The sequence below is a fragment of the Solanum dulcamara genome, chromosome 3 (assembly GCF_947179165.1).
Source record: "Solanum dulcamara chromosome 3, daSolDulc1.2, whole genome shotgun sequence".
Lineage (NCBI taxonomy): Eukaryota > Viridiplantae > Streptophyta > Magnoliopsida > Solanales > Solanaceae > Solanum > Solanum dulcamara.
This window is the reverse complement of record NC_077239.1, coordinates 44081645-44105219: the sequence shown is the minus strand read 5'-3', so window position 1 is coordinate 44105219 and position 23575 is coordinate 44081645. Positions and strand designations below refer to the sequence as shown.

General features: G+C 37.8%; 1 protein-coding gene across 1 annotated transcript; it reads right to left on the bottom strand.

The window, feature by feature from the left end:
* Positions 1 to 436: 436 nt before the first annotated feature.
* Positions 437 to 21228, bottom strand: LOC129882553 (uncharacterized). Its single transcript, XM_055956911.1, has 7 exons — positions 20596 to 21228; positions 19160 to 19339; positions 18894 to 19019; positions 2649 to 2849; positions 1497 to 1661; positions 931 to 1110; positions 437 to 855 (listed from the first exon to the last, which is right to left on the bottom strand). Exons 1-7 carry the CDS (start codon positions 20929 to 20931, stop codon positions 718 to 720), a joined length of 1326 nt encoding a protein of 441 aa, XP_055812886.1. The 5' UTR covers positions 20932 to 21228; the 3' UTR covers positions 437 to 717.
* Between the last annotated feature and the right edge of the window lie 2347 nt (positions 21229 to 23575).

The following is a 23575-nucleotide window of genomic DNA, read 5'->3' as shown; positions in this document are numbered from 1 at the left end:
ATTTGGGCTAAAAATTTAGTTCAAATTGTTAAACTTTTAAAGCATTTATACTATTAAGCATGGATACACGTACTATTAAGCATGTCGTGAGGCTGACGTTTTGAGAGCAAGTTCCATAAAACATATGTGATGAAAAGCTTAAAGCTGGTACACTAAAAACAGTAAATCGTTGTAATAGCCAGTGTGTTTTAATATGAAAGCATCTTTTCAAATTTCTACCAAAAAAACACCGTAAATCCTTGAATGCTCACACCAATAATTCCATAAAACACACTCCCTCCATTTCAATTGGTTTGTTTAATTATGATTTCCCTCCATTTCAATTGGTTTGTTTAATTATGATTTTAAAACAATTGATTTGTTTAATTATGATTTCCCTCCATTTCAATTGGTTTGTTTAATTATGATTTGACACGAAGTTTAAAAAGTAAGAATAGACTTTGAATTAAAGCATTATATTAATTCTTCATGTTAGTATACATTCGTAAAAGGACCTCCAGCAAGCTTATAGCATAACTAAACAAGCCACAATTCATGCTCTCCAACTCCAGTGCATTTGCCTTTCCTACCAAGAAAATAAACCAAAAAATGATAACAAGTTCGTTCAATACATATTAAGTTTCGGGATGACCAGGTTCAACCAAAAGAAATCACACTGAACATCCATTCACACTTTTGGTTGGAGAAGATCGAGGCAATACATCCAACAACTTGAAATCAGTGTCTTCCTAAATCATCTTCAGCAGGAATTTGGATGAAAGAGCTCTGAGAGGTGACATCACACAAAACATCCTTCGTCTCTAAGGATGACGCAGGATGAGATGAGTTATCCTTGGTCACTTGTGGACTTACAACCTGGGGTCACAGGAGCTAGTTAGCTTGAAAAAAGATAAGACAAGTTGCTGAGATAATAGCATATCAATTTTGTACCTTTATGGGGTACACTTCAGTCACCTCTTCACTATTTTCATCGAGATAGACAACATCCTGCATAGTGAGCTGGTGGTATTCAACAATCTCCCTCAAGAAACGGTTCTCCCGTGTTAGGACTGAGTTCTCTTGACCCAACCTAGCCTTTTCTGCCAAAAGTGTCTCGAGCTGGAGCCTTATCTGATAGGTGCATATCACAACAATTATTTCCATGAACACACTTTTCAAAAATAACAGAAATTTGAAACAAGTGCAAGAAAAAGAAGGCATAAATGCCTTATCACTGCATGCATTGAGTTATGGCGACAAAGCAAGAAGCCACATCCCCCAATAAACACCATAAAAGTAGGTCCAGGATATCCCAGTGCCACTGGACACAGATGAATATATTGAAACCTTTGTTGGTGAAGAATGCAGATGGAGAAACATAAAGTGCAAAACTCAACTGTCTTATCCTCTAAATGAATTGAAGAAAGATTATGAACTGGATTTTTTCATACTTCCTGTTATTATTTTGAGATTTTGCTAACTCTAACCCTTTGAGTTAAGCAAGGGAGTAGGAATACCAAATCATCATCTTCAGGATTGCCGCCCTTTTCACGGCTCTCTCGAAGAATTCTGTTTTCTTCTTCTAGCTGCGCACAACGTTCTTTAGCAAAAGCTAGGTCAGCTTTCAGAGTCTTCAGCTCCCGAAGAAGAAGCTTTGCTTTTGCAGCCATTGCCATTGCAACCTGTAAACTCAAAACAGACATATCATGCATCTCACAAAAATACATGTAAAATCCAAGACATAAAACCAGCAAACATTCAGGAAAGCTGTCAGCAGCTTCCCTCTCTAGGATCTTCACTGATCTCAAGGCCATAACAGTGAGATAGATTAAAGTCATCAAAATATATGTTGCTCGGACTCTCCAATAATGGAAGATCCTTCAAAAATGTACTGGCTTTAAAGGATCCGACATGCACCTGGCAACATTTTTGAAGTCCGAGCAATATAGATCCAAATCAAAAGATTCAGTAGAAGTCCTTGATCGACAATGTCTTGTGGTAGATAAATACAATGAGATACAAGCATATTACCCATTGTAATATTTCCAAAATGATGGTGAACAATATATTTTGGATTCTAATGTTGACAAACGAAGTACAAAATCTGAATTATGAAAGAACCCCTTAATCCACAAGAACGAGAGAAAAGATTGAAAGGAGACCCTTCAGGGTGGCTCAGATGGTTTGTATTGGGACTTCCATAATGGAGGTCTCAAGTTCGAAACCCCTAGCCTGTGACGGCTTTCTGGATCAAGCTCACCTCACAAAGCTTGCTTAGTGCAGTTTACCTCTCTTGTGTGGTTTGCGGGCTATTGCATAGGAACGGGATTTACCCTATGCACACCCAAAAGGCAGCTACTGTGGATTCCCTTGTTAACCAAAGAAAGATTGAAAGTGTCTCCTGGATCCTCAGTAAACAAAAGGAAGCAATAAAGAGTCAAAGCAGGTACCCATCACCAGGTATGACAATTCACGCACTTGTGCAGATAAGAACATAGGCACATCAAACCCACCAAGAGACTTCCAAGGACATATATTGAATCTGTTAGGGATTATTTGGTTCACAGTAGCAATGTAATGGATAATAATAAATAAAATTAGAATCGACATGAAAACCACAAAGCATGTTAAGTTATTGCTAAACTAGTGTTACACAGTTGCCACCTTACGTCGCGAGATGCCTTGAGTTGAGTTTCCAAATCAGTTTGTGTCTGGGGTTGCATGTGGGGCCGCAACAGAGGTTGCTGACGAGCATCACTCATTGAAGCATTATTCTGTGGAACAGAGCTGCTATCTTTTATCCTTATTTGTAGCTTTTTGGTTTCCTGAATGATATCTGCAGTACGATTCTCCACAACTGCAAGACCCTCCTGTGATAGAAAATTCAGATATTCTATCTTAATATGATAATGAGCATTGCCCAAACAGATATTAAGCAAAAGGAGGCAGGAAGTGTGTGCTGAAACCAATATTGATGGTTATAAGGTGAAAATACACAATATATCTACTTAAGTGCACTTAAATAATAATAATCATAATATCAACATTAACACAAAGAAAAAAAGGCCACCCCTCTGTTTTAAAAACATAGGATAGGAAAATGTTCTATCTGTGGCTGTTATTTCATTTTTCTAAACAATCAAAATAATACAAAATTTCTGATGGAATAAAAGCAATAACAGTATAGCAATGTGTTACTGGATAACAGTTAAATTAAAATATTTGAGCACACTGCTTTGGGGTGCACTTAAGACGTCTGAATCTGAATGCACATCTAAATGATTAAGATGGTATCTCTAGATATGAACATTGAATGATTAAGACTGTTTGCTTTTCAACATCTGAATGTGCATAATTTATTGTTTTGTAAACATAATAAATATACAATTCAAATAAACAGTAATTAAATATTAGAAAAATACAAATTTAATAAAATAAAATTATTATTTGATTTAAAAAAGTTATATTTGCTAGTGATTGTGGATATGGTTTGTAACGATAGTGGTAGTAATGGTTGGTGGTAATAGCTAGTACTAGTGGTAATGATAGTTGTGATGGTGAAGGTGGTTGGTGTTATAGTGACCGGTGTGATGATGACGATTGAAAATGATTGTGGTGGTTGTGATGTTGAAGCTGATTGATGTTAGTAGTTGACGATGTTGGTGGTGGCAGAAGAAAGTTGATGATGTGTTGGTGGTAATTGGTGGCAGTGCTAGTTGTGCTGGTAAAGGTGGCTGGTAGTAGGCATTGACTGTAGTGGGGTAGTGATGTGTCATATTTGTTTGTAAATATGATGTGCGTTTTGTTCATTTTGTAGGAAAATTAAGTCACGCGCAAGTTTTTGGGTATGTTGCTGAGTTTGCTGAGAAATCACTACAGATGGGTGTCCACGAGAGCCACTACAGGTCGTGAAGCCTTATACGGCCTGTGGAAGCTGGTTGTTGTGCTGATGTGCTATTGAGAATAAGTCAAGGAATTGTTGCTAAGTGAAACTCCACGAGACCCTTGACAGGCCGTGGAATCCACCGCGGATCGTGGTGGTGAATCGTGAAAGAGATGTTGTGCATTGTGTGAAAAATTCAAGGGACCTCACCACGGGGCGTGAAGACGACCACGAATCGTGGAGCTTGCTTGTGAAGAAGCAAAGGACCACATAGTGTGGAGCCAAGTTAAACACCACCGAGCAAGGACCACGAGGCGTGAACTGCAGTAAGGTCCGTGAAGAGCCATCGTGAACATGTGTCGACTTAGTTTTCTTAGTTGGTTTAGAATTTGGTTTTGTAGTCTATAAATAACCCGTTTACGTTTTATTTTGAGGTAGTTACACAATTACGTAATTTTACTGATTTTAGAGCTTTAACAAATGTGAGAAGCATATTTCGAACAACGTTTTGAGGATCAAAACATTAATACAATATTTTGGTTTCTTGATTCGTTCTTCGTTCTTGTGATTCAAGGTTTACTTTTGCATAAACGTAAGTGTTGTCTTATGAATTCTACATTGATTCTTGATTCATTACTTGCGAATATGAGTAGCTAAACCCCATAACTAGGGTTGTGGAAACCATGACAGAATAACGAAGTAGGCAAACGTATAGGTGATTTTCGTTCATTGTTTAGCATGCATTGTAGATTTTTTTTTAATTTTGTTTTCCTTTTAACAAGTGCGCAAATTAAAACTCGTCTGTATTCATTACTTGCTCGGGAGAGGAATAGTGATAGAAAAAGAAAACTACAACAGAGATTTGAGGTTCAAAACCTTCGTCTAAGAACTTGAACCCGGGAGGGGATAGTTTTCTGAGATCAAAAGAAAGGGTAGGCTAGATACACATTTGGAGACTGAAAGGTAAAGAATGAAATTCATCTAATAGGACCAGAAGGTGTTTAGATGTACATAACTTGCTAGATTTTGCATGGGACGCATTGATATGATATCATTAATATGAGACGACTAGTGAGTTACATGTCATGGGGAACACAGTCCTAGATACCATCTCATATTGTTTAAAATCGTATATCTATTTGACTCTATTACTGCGTACATTGATAATTGTTACTAATCAAACAACCGAAACCCCAATTTACTGTCTTTTTACATTCGGGAAATAGTGACTACAACTTAATTTAAGTGTTAGTAGACTTATTTCCTCCGCATTTCCTATGGGTTCGACTCCAAACTAGTTGGGTTCTATACTTGACAATGACCGCTTTATACTTCTTAATTGAAGTGTAAGGTTGGGAGCATCAAATTTTGGCACCGTTGCCTGGGAATACAACTTTGAAATACTCTATTAGTAGTTAGTTCGGTTTGTAGTCTTATTTCCTACTTTTATTTTTGTTTCTTGTTTTTGGTACAGGTTTGTGCATGCCCAATACCCTAAGTAAGGGTGAACCACTGATCCCTTGCGATCCTGAGCTACAAAGGTCAATTCGAAAAATGAATGAACAAAAGCTTGAAGCGCAAAGGTTGAGAGAACTTGCGGAGGCGCAAATTAGAGCCAAGATGATGCACACCAACACTTGATGAACTTCATTGCTACATGCAAATCTTCTGACATCCATGGAGTTAGCCAAACATCGATTCGTCTGCGACTTTCCATTGTCTCTGTCTGGGAAGGCAACCAAGTGGCTAAATGAGCTCCCTCATGATTCTATCACCAGCTGAAGGAAGCATTTCTGGAGCGATTCTTCCCACCTTCAAAGAAGCTGCAAATCAAAGATGATATCAATGCACACAAGCAGCTGCCTCATGAAGCACTACATGACTCGTGGTTGAGATTCAGTCAGAAGTTGAAATAGTGCTCGAATCATAATCTCAAAGACGAGCACTTGATGGAACTATTCTACAGATCTTGCAACTTTGTGACCAAACCAGTTGTTGATCAAGCTTATGGTGGATCTTTCATGTCTAAGACTTTCGCGGAAGCATTGGCTATCCTGGACCAAGTTTCAAAGACTAACAGGGCTTGGCACACAAGAGATACTGAGATAGGGGGCATGGTCTATACATTCGAGATGTCGGCCAAGTAGAGAAGGAGAGAAGAGGAGCGAGACCAGGACATGGCTCACATCAAAACCCAGATGGATTTACTGACCAAGCGCTTACTATCCGGAGGTGTTGAGAAGGTGAACGCAATTGGGGGTGCAAACAGATATGATGAGCTAGAGTTCCACCTCGATGAGCAAGCAAAGTACTTGAGTAACCAAGGGGTGTTCTGAAATTACAATTCAAGAAACAAAGGTAGGAATTATCAGAGGGATGGATACTATGACAGGCAAAAAACCGCGATCAAGGAAATTGGTAGAATAAGGAGAACTACAAAAATGATTGAAGCAGTATCTATGTGCCTCCATGTGCCTCCTGGAAACAAAGATCGAGTTGGAACTGGAACATGTAGCTCAAGAATGGAAGAGAGCATGGCTAAGGTACTACAAAAGGCGGAATCTACAGAAGCTGGTGTCAAAGAGTTAAAAGGTGACATGTCCAAAATGAGTCAGTTGATGGATTCATACTCTACTTCCATCAAACAGTTGGAGCATCAAATGGGACAAATATCGGTCACTTTGAATCAGAGAAAGAATGGTACACTGCCCAGCGACACCATTCAAACCCAAGGATGGAAAAATAAGTACAACATAATGATGTCGTGACGCGACGTTAAATCAGACACTTCATGGAAGGCAACCCATGTGGAAACTTGATGAAGTCTGAGTAGTCAAGTGACCTCCATCGTGCTGGTGCCATTTCAAACCCGTCGACTGACGCTTAGGGCGTCGCGGATATGATCACCTCCCTTGTACTTACTTTTTACAGTTTTCACGTGCATTGGGGGCAATGCACAACTTTTTGAGGGGGGTAGGGCATCTTGGCCACTTGGGAATTTTTGTTGTCATCTTTCTTTTCTCTCAAGCGTAGTATCTAGTAGAACTGGCATGTTTAGGTGGTTGTTGAAAATACAAGAGTATAGAAGTATGTAGTAGCCTATGAAGTCTGATGCTTTGAATTGAATAAAAAATGAACCCATTGAAAAGTTGAAAAATGTTATGTGAAGGCACCTAAACTGTGAAGATTGACTTGTTAGGATCTTTATAGGACATTGTACGTATTGACTTGTCAATCAAATGTTGGCTAGAACATGATTGTGTTGATTGGTGCTGAATAGTGTAAGATATGTGCCATGTGTGTGAGAGCTAAATTACCCAGTTCAAACAATGCATCTGTAAGCTAGAACTTACCTGGTTAGTCTCATTAAAATGATTGAATAGCTTGATTAGGACAGGATCATAGGTCAGTATTGAAAATAAGTTACTTAGCCTAAAAATGACAAATCAAATGAAATTGTACCCTTTAAACCAAATGTTTGAGCCTAAAAATGACCTTTTCTTCGAAATAACACAATTCACATTCCCTACCTGACTGTAGACCTTTATCTTGGCCTTGATCCCTCCTAAGACAATGTGTGCCTCAACTCAGGCTAAAAGCCTAAGTTGAGAGTTGCTACTCTATAGAGAAAACCGAAAAAGTTAGGGTATGAAAAGAACTATGTGATGAGAGGAAAAAGAAAAGAATTGGGTTGTGGCCGTTAGGAAAATGAAAGAACAAGTGTAAAGCAACGGAAAATTCAGATGCAATGATAAAAACACTTAGAAAAAGAAAGAAAAAAAGTGAAAACCACACTCAAGCATAAATAAAGGAAGAAAAAAAGGGATAACACAAGCAGCTAAGCCAAAGTAGCGTCATGGAGGGGAAAAATAGTCACTTTAATCTTAAATGTATCCTACCTGAGCCCGAGCCTACATTACAAGCAAAGAACGTCCTAATGCGAGAAGCATATTTCAAACAACTTTTTGAGGATCAAAATGTTAATACAATATTTTGGTTTCTTGATTCATTCTACGTTCTTATGATTCAAGGTTTACTTTTGCATAAACGTAAGTGTTGTCTTATGAATTCTACATTGATCCTTGATTCATTACTTAGAAATATAAGTATCTAAACCCCATAATTAGGGTTGTGGGAACCGTGACGGAATAACAAAGTAGGCAATGTATAGGTGATTTCCATTTATTGTTTAGCATGCATTGTAGTTTTCTTCATCCTATTTTCCTCTTAACAAGTGCACGCATTAAAACTCGCATGTATTTATCACTTGCTCGAGAGAGGGTAGTGATTAGGAAAAGAAAATACAATAGAGATTTGAGGTTCAAAACCTTCATCTAAGAACTTGAGCACGGGAGGAGATAGTTTTCTGAGGTCAAAAGCAAGGGTTAGATACACATTCGGAGACAGGAAGATAAAAATGAAATTCATCTAATAGGACCGGAAGGTGTTTAGATGTACATAACTTGCTAGATTTTGCATGTGATGCGTTGATACGATATCACTAATACGAGAAGACTACTAGTTACATGTCATGGAGAACACAATCCTAGCAACCTTCTCATATTGTTTAAAAGCTTAAATCTATTCGACTCTTTTACCGCGTACATTGATAATTGTTACCAATCAAACAACTGAAACCCCAAATTACTTTGTCTTTTTACTTTCGAGAAACAGTGACTACAACTGAATTTAAGTGCTAGTAGCCTTATTTCCTCTGCATTCCCTGTGGGTTCAACTCCAACCTAGTTGAGTTCTATATTTGACGAAGACCGTTTTATACTTCTTAATTGAAGTGTAAGTTTGGGCGTATCATGTAGTGGCTAATAATGGTGGTGATGAAGGTGAAGGTAATGCCGACGGTGGTGACAGTGGATACAAGTAAATGATGGAGGTGATAGGTCATGTGGTAGCAACTGATAGTAATGGTTGGCAGCAGTGATGGTTGTCAGTGGTGGTTCTAAATATTGAATGATTAATAATGCTTGTCTTCTTAACATTTGAAAATGTAGAATTAAAAAATTATTAAGTATAAAATTTAACCACTACAACAACATAACAAATATAGTCCCACAAGATATAATTTAAATAATATATTCCCTCCGTTTCAATTTGTTTGTCTTACTTTTTTTTGTAGAATGTTTCAAAACGAATGACTTTTTTTTCTGACAATTATTTAATTCTAACTTTCCATGTGGCATGTTTTACACCGCAAAATTAAAGAAAATTTTGATACATTCTACCTAACTTTATTTAAGACCACAAGATCAAAAATCTTTTTTACTTTCTTAAACTCTGTATCAAATCAAAATCAGACAAACAAATCAAAATAAAAAGAGTAGTAATTAAATGTTACATCAACAATATATTTGAGAAAATATCAATATACCATAAAAAGACCACTAAACTAATTAAATATAAAATATAGTTGATAATAATTTAATGTATCTAAACTACATATTAAACAATATGTATATTCAAGCATTATGAGATTGCTTGTGAAAGAAAGTGTTACTTGTTGTTTAAGCATTTAACATAGTTTTAATAACCAAAGAGCATTGAATGGTCTTAAGACTTCATCTTAGATCAGACCGAATCAAACCTCTTAAGACCCACAAAGTGGTAAAAATATTTAAAGAAAAACAAACACACTTAATGGGCTATAGTCTGAATGATTCAAATTCATAACTCCCTTAAGTGCAAGCAAATGAGGCCTTAGTGAGTGTTTGGATTGGCTTATTTTTTGTCGCTTTTGGGTTTTCAGGGTGAAAAGTACAAATTAAAAAAGCCAAAAGTTGGGTGTTCCCAACTTATGGCTTTTAGCTTTTAACTTATTAGTCGCTTAAAAGAGTGAATTCAAACACCCCCTTAGCAGTCCATCTTAGTAAAGAAAAATTTAAAAGTATTAAGTGTTTTTTTATAACCGTAGTTTCGGGCCAGCTTACCCGCACCTCGACTATTGCAGTAAAAGATATTTCCCAATATTGCAAAGGTTACTTTGATTTTCTGTGATGCAGAAGACAACCAATTAAAACTTTTGAGCATAATCCTAATATTTTTGTTTTGATAACCGAGAAATCCGTTTGTGGCCCGCCCTTTGGACCAACCATAGCCTTCAAAACTCGGTGGATAATGGGTCCGCCCCTCTACCCTTCTCCACTTAAATACCAGGCTTCACTTTGCATGGTGTGGGGCTTGAACCTGTGACCTAAGCCACAAATCCTCCACCCTTTGCCACTCGAGCTAGGCCCTGGGGGCAGCATAATCCCAATATTGTTTGAGTCAATATCAGGGTTGCACATTAATTGGAGAAAGAGCCACATCTTCCCAATCAATGATGTGCCCTTTGGTGGACATTTAAGGGGGAGATAATAGGACAGTTACCCTCAACTTACTCGGGCATGCCTCTCGGATCTAAAAGCAGATCTAAAGAGACATGGAATGGAGTTGTAGTGTGATGTGAGAAAAGACTGTCTAGATGGAAGTCTCAATATTTATCAAGAGGTGGTAGACTGATATTGATCAACTCAGTCTTAGATGCATTACCAACCTACTTAATGTCAGTATTCCCTCTCCCTGCAAAGGTGGAAAAAAGAATTGAAACTATAAGAAGAAATTTTTTGTGGCATGGAGAGAAGGAATATAAAGGTTTCCACCTAGTCAAAATGGAAGACACTACTACTTTCCAAGCAACAGGGAGGATTGTCCATTAGAAATCTTAGAAAGCAGAATAGAAGCCTTCTCATGAAGTGGTTGTGGAGATTAGCCTTAGAAGAACAGTCCCTGTGGGGGGAAGTGATTCAAGCCAAATACAAAAAGGAATGGCCTTGGAAGACCAAGGAAGTAACATCCACATAGGAATCAGCTTATGGAGATCAATCAGAAACTTATGGCATAGTTTCGATGCAAACACAGACCTCAATGTGAACAATGGTAAGAAGAACAGGTTCTGGGAAGACAGCTGGTTAGGGAATGGTAGCCTCAAACTCATGTTCCCAGATTACATCACCTCACCAACAAAAAATGTCTAATCTCCATGAAGTATGGTCAGAGCATGGGTGGAACCTCACTTACAGAAGACTGATGCATGATTGGGAGTTGGGGAGAATGGCTGAATTTTATGGCACACTTGATCAGTTTTCAGGCTTCAAGGAGGAGAAGACACCCTCAAATGGAAGTGCCAAAGCAAAGGTCAATTCATTGTTAGCTCTGCGTATAGAGATATGAATCAGATGGGATCCCAAGTTAATATTTTACCCTGGCAGCTTATATGGAAGATTAAAATACCTTATAAAGTGACAGTTTTTACCTGGTTGGTGGTGAAAGAGGCTGTCCTTACACGAGAAACTTATGAAGAGGGGAATAAGGTTGTGCCCAATATATTGCTTTTGTGAGAAGTTTGCAGATACATTTAGTCATCTGTTCTTACATTGTAAAGTGGTAGGTCAGTTGTGGAATTTATTTACCAACTTCAGAGCTGGACTGTTCCTGAAAGAACAGGACAAGCTCTAGAAAGTTGGAATTTGGAGGGTAATGGCAGCACAGACCAGAGCAGATGGAGAATTGTCCTAGCTGTTATTCAGTGAATCATATTGAAAGAGAGGAATTTAAGAAGTTTTGAAAACAAGAGCAGCCATGTGCAAATGATTTAAATGAACTGCATTATCACTTTTTGCTATTGGTGTAGCTAAGAGAATATAAATGATCCTGTGGTTATTATAGACATACTAGTATCCTTATAATATGAAGGAGGATCTAGTGATAGTTTTGCCTTTTTCTTTATCTTTTTGTTTGATAGGCACACTCCTGTGGGTGTAGGATATGCTGTCAATTTTTGGATACCAGCTTTGAGCTGATGTTTGACACACAAAATGTTACCGTTATCAAGAAAAAAAAATGGGTTAAAAGTCCTGTTTTGATGAATATATCATAAGTGCACTTTTTCCATATTACAATGCAGTATTAGCATTACAGCATATTGACGATAAGAACCACACAGTTAGCAGCTTTTGCTTTGCAACATGACAAGTGAAGATGCTCAAAGCATTGAATATGCCTCCAGGCAACATTTCGTACATATGCAAAAATCCAGCAAATTCATCAGGATACATCCAATGACTTCTTTCTAAGCACGGAAATTTAGGTTCAGCACAACTAAAGTTTGTCTCACTTAATATGAATTTGAGTATATATTATTAGTTCCTTTTAAGTGTCAGAATAGTTGTTTGCGTCAAGAGAAGTTGGAGAAAAGAATTATGGCTTTAGCCATTTGCAGCTCACAATTTATTCATCTGCAATTCAGTAACACTCAAGCTTGTATTCCACTTCTTTTCCTCGAGACATTCAAATCCTATGCCAAGCAAGAAATCACTAATGCTCTCAGGCACCAATATCGAGGAAATCTTTTCATAGACCGTTTTTAGACTTTTTCCTTTATTGGGGGCCGAACTCCAGTACGATGACTGGAGTTAATGCATCAGGGGAAAACAGCATTTACTACAATGCTGGATTCAAGTCATATGAGATCACTAAATGCCAGTCAGGAGTAGATGCATGGTACGAATGGACCGAACGTAGCAGGAATTTAATGAGGAGAGTAAGAGTAACTCATAAAACTCTAAAATGGTTAGTGGCAGTATCTATTTAAGCATCAAAAACACAGGGGAAAGAAGTCGGAAGATGGAAAACAAAGGACCACTTCTCAAGAGTTATTTTGTACCCTCAAGTTCAATGAAAACGGGCGATACATTAGTTTCATAGTCATACAGGGGCAGAGCAAATCCATCATTATTACAAAGGAGAGTGGGGATACATAGCCCACAAAATTACAAAATTTATCTATGTGCCAGAGACCATACATCAGCCGCAGGAAGCACCTACAAGCCAACAAACACTATCTTTCAAAGAAGCTTGCAACAGCAGCAGATGGACAACGGAGGCCTCGAGGAAGGCATATCTATAGGCAAACAAGAAGAGTATCAGAATCACAGGAGACAGATCCACTTCAGAGAAGGATCTTCCGAATAGATGCCTTGTGGGTAGATTTCATACGGCGACACAGGAGACCCCAACTCTGAATGAGGTCAGGAAATGGGCCTGTAACTCCTGGAAGACAATAGAAGGTATTAATGTCTTCACAATGAATGACGGTCTATTCTTATTTGAGCTCCCATTAAAAAAAAATAGCAAAACACGTCATGAATGGAACCTGGAGTTGTAAAAAACGAATTTGTCACTCGAATGGTAGAACCCTACAATGGGCTGCTGGCCGGAAAACATCACCAGAGATTGGGTGTGGGTCAGAATCTTATGACTTCCACTGTGTCTGTGGTCGCAGAGCATCTTTAAAAAGATCGCCAATCAGTGCGGGGGATACATCGAGACAAAGGAGGAGGCATCTCTGAAAAACCACTTACACTGGGCCAGAATCAAGGTGAAAGGGGATGGAAATTTGATTCCCGCCGTAGTTAGAAGTAACTGCTGAAGGGTTCGTCTTCACTATCCCGGTATGGGTGGAAGCACCGGTCACTTTTAGAGAAGAGAGAGAAATCAGAAGAAGTTGTCGATTTTAGACCAGTGGTCAATATAGGGCAGAGACCTATTTTGATGAAAGATTCAGCTTTTGGGGAGACTAGCCACGTGGGGTCAGCAGGAAATAAGGACAATTCAAAAAGGAAACACGTGGAGGGCACATGAAGGGGAAAGGACCTATGTGGGCCATAGCAGGTCAATTAAAACAAAGTTTGGGCCAATCTGAAGACCCAAACAATTTCGGCCTTCAGGAAATAATTAAAACAGCCCAAAAGGAAGACATAACTATGGAGACTGAAATAAATGCATATATTATTTCCCATCAGAAATCTGCAAGAGCCGCAATGGAGCTAATTGAGGGGGAGAAGAAGATCCCAGATGTTAAGCTTGACAATCCAATAGAAAAGTCGCAACAAGAAGGTGATGAAGAAACATCAGCCATACAATTACATGACCAGCTTGAGGTAGTGAATCGCATCGGGGACGAGGCTATCCCTATCATAATGAAATTCCCAACAGAAGGAACTGAACATGAAGAGGACATTGCTGAATGGATTCAAGAGAACATAATCAAGCTGAGCTCAGAATTCGGGGTGAACTTTAAAGGCTGGTGAGGAGAAAACTAAGGAATTATTCAGAAAGGTACATAATAACAAGCAACAAAACAGTGACACACAAACCACAGAAGGTTATGTGTGTAAATTATGGGTACATTATATCCAATTAGAAGCCAGTGGGACTAGGGGGGAGTTACCCTGTGGGACAGAAGGTTCTGGGATGGAGAAGAAAGTAGTGTAGGGAAATACTCTATTTCTTGTAGACTCACTGAGAACCAGAACCTTGATTGGCACTTAACAGGGGTCTACGCTCCAAATGAAAGAGTAGAAAGGGAAGAACCCTGGGAAGAGTTAGGAGAGGTTAGAGGACTTTTCACAGGCCCTTGGGTCCTATGCGGTGACTTCAACACCACTAGGCACCCATCAGAGAAGAAGAGCTATCTTAGAATTAACAAAGCCATGACAGACTTCTCGGAGTTCATAGAAGACATGGATCTAATGGACCTAGAGTTGAAGGGGGAAAATACACATGGAAAAAAGGGAAGCGACAAGATATTGCAGCTAGGTTGGATAGATTCCTTATTTCAGAAGATCTAGACAGTTACTTCAGAGGCATAAAACAGTCAATCATGCAGAGGGTAATATCAGACTACTCTCCAACTATGCTGCAGTGTAGATATTGGGGGCTTCCAATTCTTATTTCAAAATTGAGAATGGGTGGCTTCAAAAGGAGGGGTTTAAAGAGAAGGTCAAGATCTGGTGGGACTCATTCTTTAGTGTTGGCAATCCTGATGTTGTTCTAGCGGCCAAGTTGAAGGCTCTGAAGACCAAACTCAAGGACTGGAGTAAATCAGTTCAAGGTAATTTGGGAATTCAAAAGCAGTTGGTACCGACACAATTGACAGGACTAGAAGAAATCCAAGAACACGGACTTTGCAAGAGGAGGAAATTGTGTCCAGAATGACACTTACAAATGAATTTGAAGATATTGCCAGAAAGGAAGAGATAGCATGGAGACAGAGGTCCAGGGCAACAAGTCGAAATCAAGAAGGAAATAGTGACCTTCTATGAGAATTTATATGCTGAAACAGAAGAGTGGAGGCCTCATCTAGAGACGGAGAATTTCCCTAGGATCAGTGCAGGAGAAAGTTCCATGTTGGAAGCCCCTTTTGAACCACATGAGATACTGGAAAGCATCAAGGCATGTGTAGGGGACAAGGCCCCAGGTCCAGATGGCTTCTCCATGGAATTTTTCAAGCAGTGTTGGGACATTATTAAAGTAGATCTTGTAGCTGCAATTCAGAATTTCCATGCTTCTTTGAAAAGAGAGCCTGAATGCAACTTTTGTTGCTTTGATTCCAAAGAAGGTGAGTGCCAAGGAACTAAAAGATTTCAGACCCATAAGCCTCATTGGAGGGGTCTACAACATAATAGCTAAGCTCCTAGCAGAGAGACTCAAAAAAGTAATCCAAGGCATAGTAGACAGGCAACAGATGGCCTTCATCAAAGGAAGGCAGATCATGGATGCTATTTTAATTGCAAATGAATGTATTGAAGCTAGACAAAGAAGCAACAAGCCATGGATTGCCTGGCAAGCTGGACATCCAGAAAGCTTTTGACTACCTGAATTGGAATTTCCTCATCCAGATGTTGGAAAGAATGGGTTTTGGGGCTAAATGGATCAACTGGATCAAACATTGTATTGGCACTGTGAGATTCTCCATCCTACTCAACAGAGCACCTACTGGATTTTTTGCTTCTCAAAGAGGATTGAGACAGAGGGGCCCACTATCTCCCTTTTTGTTCATTATAGCCATGGAAGGGTTGAGTAACTTGATCAACACAGCAAAAAGGAAAGGGTGGATCAAAGGATTCCAAGCAGGAGATTTAAACAATCTGGAGGTAACTCATCTCCAATATGCAGATGATACATTGGTGTTTTGTGAAGCAAAAACAAATCAAATCCTAATTTTGAGGATTATTTTTGTTATCTTTGAGGCAGTCTCTAGACTCCATATCAATTGGGGAAAGAGCTTTATCTATCCTATCAACACAGTGACAGGGGTAGAAAGCTTGGCCGGTAAGTTAGGAGGCAAGATTGGGGAACTGCCAACAACTTACCTAGGCATGCCCCTAGGAGCTAAAAGCAAGTCCAAAGGTATTTGGTATAGGGTCCTGGAGAAATGTGAAAAGAAACTCACCAACTGGAAAAGTCAATACCTCTCCTTGGGAGGCAGACTAACTTTAATCAATAGTATCCTTGATGCACTACCATCCTCTATGATGTCAGTATTTCCAATGCCTGCCATTATATCTAAGAGCATTGATGCCCTTAGGAGAAATTTCCTATGGCAAGGCAGTGAAAACAAAAAGAAGTTCCACCTAGTTAAATGGGAGGAATTGATAGTGAACAAGAATACAGGTGGCCTAGGCACCAGGAACTTAAGGGAGCAAAACCAAAGCCTCATGTTGAAGTGGCTGTGGAAATTTGCCAATGAAGATCATATGCTTTGGAAGGAGGTCATCACAGCAAAGTATGGCATGGAGGACAAGTGAATGACAAAAGTGGTTAACACTCCTTACAACTGCACTGAATGGAGAGCAATCCAAAACCTGTGGCCTATGCTATATTCCAGATCCATAATCAAAGAGGGAGATGGTCAAAAGACCCCCTTCTGTGAGGACAAATGGAATGGAGCGACACCTATGAAACAGTTGCATCCGGAACTATACATGTTATGTCAACAACAACATGCAACAGTGGCCACAATGTGGACTGGTCAAGACTGGAATTTGTTCCTAATGAGACACCTGCATGACTGGGAAATAGAAAAGGTAATTGCATTCCAGAACTCAGAAGATAATTTTAGCAATCATACTGAGGGGAGGGACTCACTGGTTTGACAGAGTGACATTCATGGCAAATTCTCAATAAATTCAGCATATAAGGTACTCAACAAGAGTGTAGACCAAGAGACAGACTGGCCATGGAGGACAGTGTTAACAAAGGCAAAAAGCGCAAAAAAGCTCTAAAGTCCGTTGCGGCTTTAAGCTCAAAGCGTAAATAAAGTGTGGGCTTTAATGAAAAAAGGCGCAAAGGGAGAAAAAAAATACAAATATATATGTTTAGTCCAAGACTAATAATTATAAACTTGAATGACAAATATATGACCAAAGAAATTGAAAACAAATTATGATAAAGTGAAATATCAATTGTTTAGTGTCACTTCTTAAGAAGAGGCTCATTGGCAAGGAAAAGTTTGCCTTAGAACCTTAATGATGACACTGAAGCGCACATAAAGCGAGGCGAAGCGCTCAACACGTTTTGAGCCTCGCTTCAGGGCTTACACTGATGGAGGATGATCTGAAAACCAAAGATGCCCTACAAAGTAAACTGCTTTTTGTGGTTACTATCAAAAGAAACCCATGAAAATCTGAAGAAAAGAGGATATCAATTTGCCTCTAGATGTACTCTATGTGGAGAGCAAGCAGAGATAATTAACCATCTTTTTTTGCATTGTAAGTGGACTGAGCAGCATGGAGAATGTTTATTCGCCTGAAAGGAATTAGGTGGGTGAAACCAGGTAGCATCAAAGGAGTTCTAAGTAGCTGGAATAGGGAAGGCAATGCTTCATAGGAGGAGAGATGGAAGATTGTTCCAGCATGCATTTGGTGGACAATTTGGAAAGAGAGGAACAATAGGAGCTTTGAGAATGTGCAGAATAACCTTCAGAAGATTAGAATGAATTGCTTAGCTCTTTTCTATTTTTGGTGTAAGCAAGATATTTTAGCTAGAAAAGAAGACATCTTTGATGTACTAGATTGTCTATAGGCATCAGATTGATTAAGCTCAAAGCTTTTGTAAGATGTAATACTTCTTTAAAGGGGAACTACACGTTTGGTTGTAGTATACCTATGGATATTAATAAACTAAGTTACCAGCCTCAAAAAAAAGACCCTTTAATGTGTTCACAAGAAATTACCATCTCCTGTCAAAACCTATTGGGTGTAGGCTTTAAGATCACCCTAAGTTGCACGATACCATTACGTGCACCCCCAACTGCAATAATTTTAAAATCACAACCCAGCTCCCTCAAAAAACCCATCCACTTGTCCTTTATCAACAGTAGATATATGTCTTAGTACTCATGAATCTAAGACAACTAACTATGAAGTTTTCCACAGTCACATAAGAAAAAATTCCAGGCTTTTAAGTTGGCTTATCAAATTTACAAATAAAAGAACTAATGCCTTGTATTGCAACCTAATGTGTTCAACTATATGACTTCTTTCGAACAAATCGGAGCTACTTAACTTCTCAGCTTTTTGAAAGTAGAAGTTATTTTATGATACCTAAAATCTATAAGATCAATACGAACATAGCTAAAACCCAAACACATTTTTTTATTATTTATACAAGCAACAACAACATACCCAGTGTAATCCCACAAGTGAGATATGGGGAGGGTGGTGTTTATGCACCCTGACCCCTACCTTGTGAAGTTAGAGAGGCCGTTTCAGATAGACCATCACCTCAAGTATCAAAAATTATTTATAAAGACTAAAACCAAACACAATTGAAGCAAGGGATTCATGTAGGTGATACCAACTAGATAAATTAGGATTAAGTTATCATTGTTACACTTATCATAGGTCCAACATTTGCCGAGAGTAGTTATGTGACTAGAGACTTGTATGTACATACAAGGATAAGTGTGAAATTTAACCTCTATCCATATGAGCATAGTATTGGAACAATCCACACAAACCACCGTATTAATTTGGATTGAGGCGTATCGGAGTTATCAAAGTTTTTAATTATTTTCCACATCCACACAATTAGTACATTCAAAAAGTTAAAAATGCTATTTCTTGATGGAATTTTCTTTTGGAAACTGGTAGCTTTATTCTTGATGGAAAATTTTTGAAGGAATATAAAAGCATACCTCAAAAGCATTTCCGATGGTCCCACCAATATAATTAAGGGAAGATGCAAGAGCATCTAATCCCTTCTGTAGTTTATGGCCCTCAGCTTTTCTAAGGCTTTCAGGCAACTGTTTTCTGTCATATTGCTGCAAGACATAAAATAAAGGTGCAAAATTCAGAATCTGTAACCCTAAAGCCCAACTCATAGACCATCACCACATAGCCGGAGACAAGTTTTAGCAAACATGCAACCATAAAATTTTCAATTTCAACATAAATTTCTTACCTGACCACTGGTTGCAGTATCAGGCATATGTTGCATCCTTGGTCTTACTTCGCTTACATGTGGTTGGTCTGTATTATTATCATCAATAATAGATTTCGCTTTCCTAGCCAGTACTCCCCAAATACCTTGTTTTGATTCACTCAAGTTTTTCATTGATGTATACTCATAGTTGGATGAATCCTGCATTAAAAAAAGTGTATTCTTACAGCAAGGAGAACTCCATTTATCAAGTGTAAAAGAGACAATGCCAAAGTCAAACAATTGATAACAAGGCCAGTAACTTCTACAAATCGTCCTTCTGCCCATTCCTTTACCCCCAACAGGTGGAAAGATTCCCATTTCCCATCCATCTTCACTTCTTTCTTTCCCTAAACTTGGAAGCCGATCCTTATCCTTCTTCCCTATCATCTAAGGATATTACTTGAAGCTTCTAAGGGTGTGGTCTAGCGGTCAATGAAGTAGATTGAGAACCATGAGTTCTCAAATTCAAATGCCAGTGAGACAAAAAATGTTACTCCCTCCGTCCCATTTTATGTGACACCTTTCCTTTTTAGCCCGTCCAAAAATGGGATGGAGTCAAAAGGCACCACATAAAATGGGATGGAGGGAGTATGTAATTTCTTCCTATTTTTCCAAGCCTTAGTAGACAGAGTTACCCAGTACCTACACTGATGAGAGATATCGGGTATCCCATGACAAGCTGGTACGAACACCACTGTTATTAGAAAAATAGATACAACTTGAAACTGCAGATGCAAATATGCATCATTGATCTTATGATTCCCCCCATCCCCTCTGTTGGTGGCAAGACCCTTCCCTATTCTCCATCCCTCCACATCTTTCATCCCCAAAGCTTGGAAGCCGATCCTAATCCTTTTCCATATGATCCAAGGATACGAAAAAAGAAGTAAACCGCACTCTGTAACAATCACTTAGTTAATGTACTTTTATACACAGCTAAAGAAAAATTGAATGACAACCGGATGATCAAATTTTACATTTTACAAAGGAAATTGTAAAAGTCCTCCTTTCTCTACTTTCCAACAAAACCAGTCTTAGACCTTCAAAACATAAGATTATGTAAATGTGACAATTATATACCTGCATATGAAAGGACATATCGCTACAGCTTGTAACATCAATGTGAAAGTACAACTCAACTTCAGAAAAGGTGAGTTCTTTGGCCCGCAAAAAACAGAAGAACAACAGACCCAATCAACCCTTAACAATATGTTAAAGTTCATCCTAACAAGTAGTTCTACTCTCAAATCAAAATCAACATATAGCCGCCTAAAATTCTTCAAGATACTGAAAGTCTAAAAGGAAGCATAACTAATTGCAGCAGTTGTGGAAAGCATGTGAAACGAGCGAGTAAAATGCCAAACAAAAACTCTAATGTATTTATGCGTAGACCCTAATGGTAAGCAAGAGCTAACCTTAGCTGCTGAAACCGGAGCAGAAGATCTTAACGGATTTGACTGACCAGGAGATGATTGACCATAGGAAGGGGAGAGAGAAGAGTCTATGTATGCGAATGATGCTGTTGAAACCGGAGCAGAAAATCGTAACGAATTGGAGTCGCGAGGAGATGAAAGAGCTGACTGACCATATGCGAAGGAAAGAGAAGAGTCTTTGTATGCGGATGATGCTCTTATTGCCTTAGCAGCGAGAGAAGAAGCAGATGAAGAAGAAGAACTGTCATCAGGCGGACTTCCAAAATCACTCGTAAAGGTAGAAACTTTAGGCATCTGCTGCTTCCTCCTGTAAGCCATATATCAGCTCAATTCGAGTCCCTTTGCCGCTATCACACGGCCACCGACACCAAAACTGATAGAAAAAATTCCGGTTTTACAATTTAATGAACTGCATCTCTGGGACTGAATGGTGGAGAGAGCAAGGAATTTGGTTATTCCGGGAGTTGAATATCGGATATTGCCGGTGAAATTCCTCCGTCGCCGGCTCCGACGAGTATATATGATGATAAAAATATGTCAACACGTCCTGCTGCTAAGCTGGCATCTCAAGTAGGCCAAGACTGAGATCTGATTCGTTAAAGAACTGCTCTTTCATTGAAGACTTTCGGGCCTAGTGGGCCGACATGAAAACTTCTGGACCTCATGCAAAAATCTCCAATGAACTATATGCCGATTTTTAATTTGAATATTTTATTTAAATTCCATAATGAAAAAGCTCAATTACAATTTATGTTGATTTTTTTGGTAATTATTCAAATTTTCTCTTTTTTCAGATTTCTGATACATACGAATGACGTTAATGCATCGCGATTTGATATATAAGTCATTTTCATTATACATCGATAGTTGATACAAACCAAATATTGTAATATCAATAAAACTTACGAATATATTAGTGTTATAAGATAATTCATAAGTTTATTGATATTACAATGTTTGGTTTGTATCAACTAGCGATGTATCATGAAAATGACTTATGTATCAAATTGCGATGTATCAACATCATTCCTATGTATCAGAAGAGGGATTTTTGAATTTTTTACAAATGATAGGGAATAATTGAAAATATAGGAATATAAGGTGTATAATTTGATAATTTTTCCTTTTAATTTTTGCCAACAAATGGCCTCAATCTCTAACTTTTGCACACGACCTCAAAACGTATGGAAAAACTACACGAAATTACATAGAATATCCCTAAATATAAGGAAAAAATACACAAAATAGACCAATTATGAAATTATTTACTCAAATTGGATTCAACCTAAATTATTTATCCTTAATAGACTTATGGCCCAAACTATTTACCCTCTTACCCTACTTTCTTTCTTTTAATTTCGCACATGACGTCATGTTGACATCAGCATCACTGTTCCTCTTTGATACCATATCAAACAATTTCGCTGAAGCACTGTCTCGTCCTTCTTGATACCATCAGAGTATATATATTACTCTCATGGTATCAAACATGTATTTACGTCAGTGCCCCTTCCCTTGTTTCTCTTTGATGCCATGAGAATATATTATATTTTGATGGTATTAAGCAGTTTCTTCTTGATACCATTATAGTAAAATATACTCTGATGGTATCAAGAAGGAAAAGACAGTGTTTCAGCGAAACTATTTGATACCATCAGAGTATATTTATACTCTCATGGTATGAAATGTGCAAGATAGTTAAAAACAATAGGTATAAAAGTAACGGGATATTCAATAGTAAATGGTTTTTTTTGAGGTATAACAATAATTATCCCTAAATATAATGGTTTTGATTTTTTGCCCTCCACAAAAAAAGCTTTAAAAAATGTCCTTACTTTCATTTTAAGTTGAATTAAAATACATTTTTGTCTTCTACACTTTAAATATTTTTTAAACCTCTTCATGCTCAATTGTCTCTCAACTTTTTCTTCTTTTTTCTTTTCATTTAGCTCTTTCTTTATTTTTTTAAATTATTATTTTTTCTTTTCACATTTTTTTCATTTTTCTTTTTCATTTTTTTTTGGTTTTTGTTTTTTTTCCTTTTCTTAACTTCTCCTTTTTTCTCTTTCTTTACTTTTCTTTTATTTATTGTTTTTTCTTTTAACTTTTTTATTTTTTTTCTTTTTCTTTTTCATTTTCTTTTCTTTTTTCTCTATACTTCTATTTTTTTGTTGTTTTCATTGATTTTAAGACAAAAGTTATTGTTTTCCTCATAAATTTGACTTAGTGAAAATGATGGAAATTATTGTCTATGAGGGACAATTTGTTATTTGAAAGTCATTTAGCTAAGTCTTGCCTCTAAGGCAAAAGTTATAGATCATTTCATAAATCAAGACACAATGTGATAGTATTAAATTTTGTCTATAGATAGTAACTTATTATTTTGAAGCTCTTGGTCTAAGTGTTGTCTCTAAGGTAAAGAGTTATAAAGCATCTCATAAGATAGACATAGTGAAATAGTATAAACTATTGCCTATGAGGCATATGCTATTTTTTTAACCCTTGAGGTATGTTCAACCTTTAAGAAAAAAGTTATTGTATTTCCCATAAGTTAGACTTAATAAAAATAGTATAAAATATTGCCCATGAGGTGCAACTTGTTCTTTAAAATTCTTGGGTTAAGTCATGTCTCTAAAGTAAGAGTTATAGAGTATCTAATAAATCAACATATAATGTGGTAGTGTCAAGTCTTGCATATGGGGCTTAACTTGTTATTTGAAAGTCCTTGGGCTAAGAGCCAAGAGATATAGAGAAAATGATAAATCAAGAGACAATATTGTAGTGTCAAATCTTACCCATGGAGTGTAACTTGTGAAGTTCTTGGTCTAAGTCTTGTCCATTGGGCATAACTTGTTGTTTGAAAGTCCATGGGCTAAGAGGCAAGAGTTATAGAGCATATGATAAATCAAGACACAATGTAGTAGTATTAAGTCTTGACCATGGGGCGTAGCTTGTGAAATTC

Coding starts and splice junctions, on each gene's coding strand:
- LOC129882553 (XM_055956911.1), bottom strand. CDS start 20,931: ATGGCTTACAGGAGGAAGCAGCAGATGCCTAAAGTTTCTACCTTTACG. Junction 19,020..19,159: donor ATACTGCAACCAGTGGTCAG/GTAAGAAATTTA, acceptor TATGTCTTGCAG/CAATATGACAGAAAACAGTT. Junction 2,850..18,893: donor CCATCGGAAATGCTTTTGAG/GTATGCTTTTAT, acceptor TTTCTATCACAG/GAGGGTCTTGCAGTTGTGGA.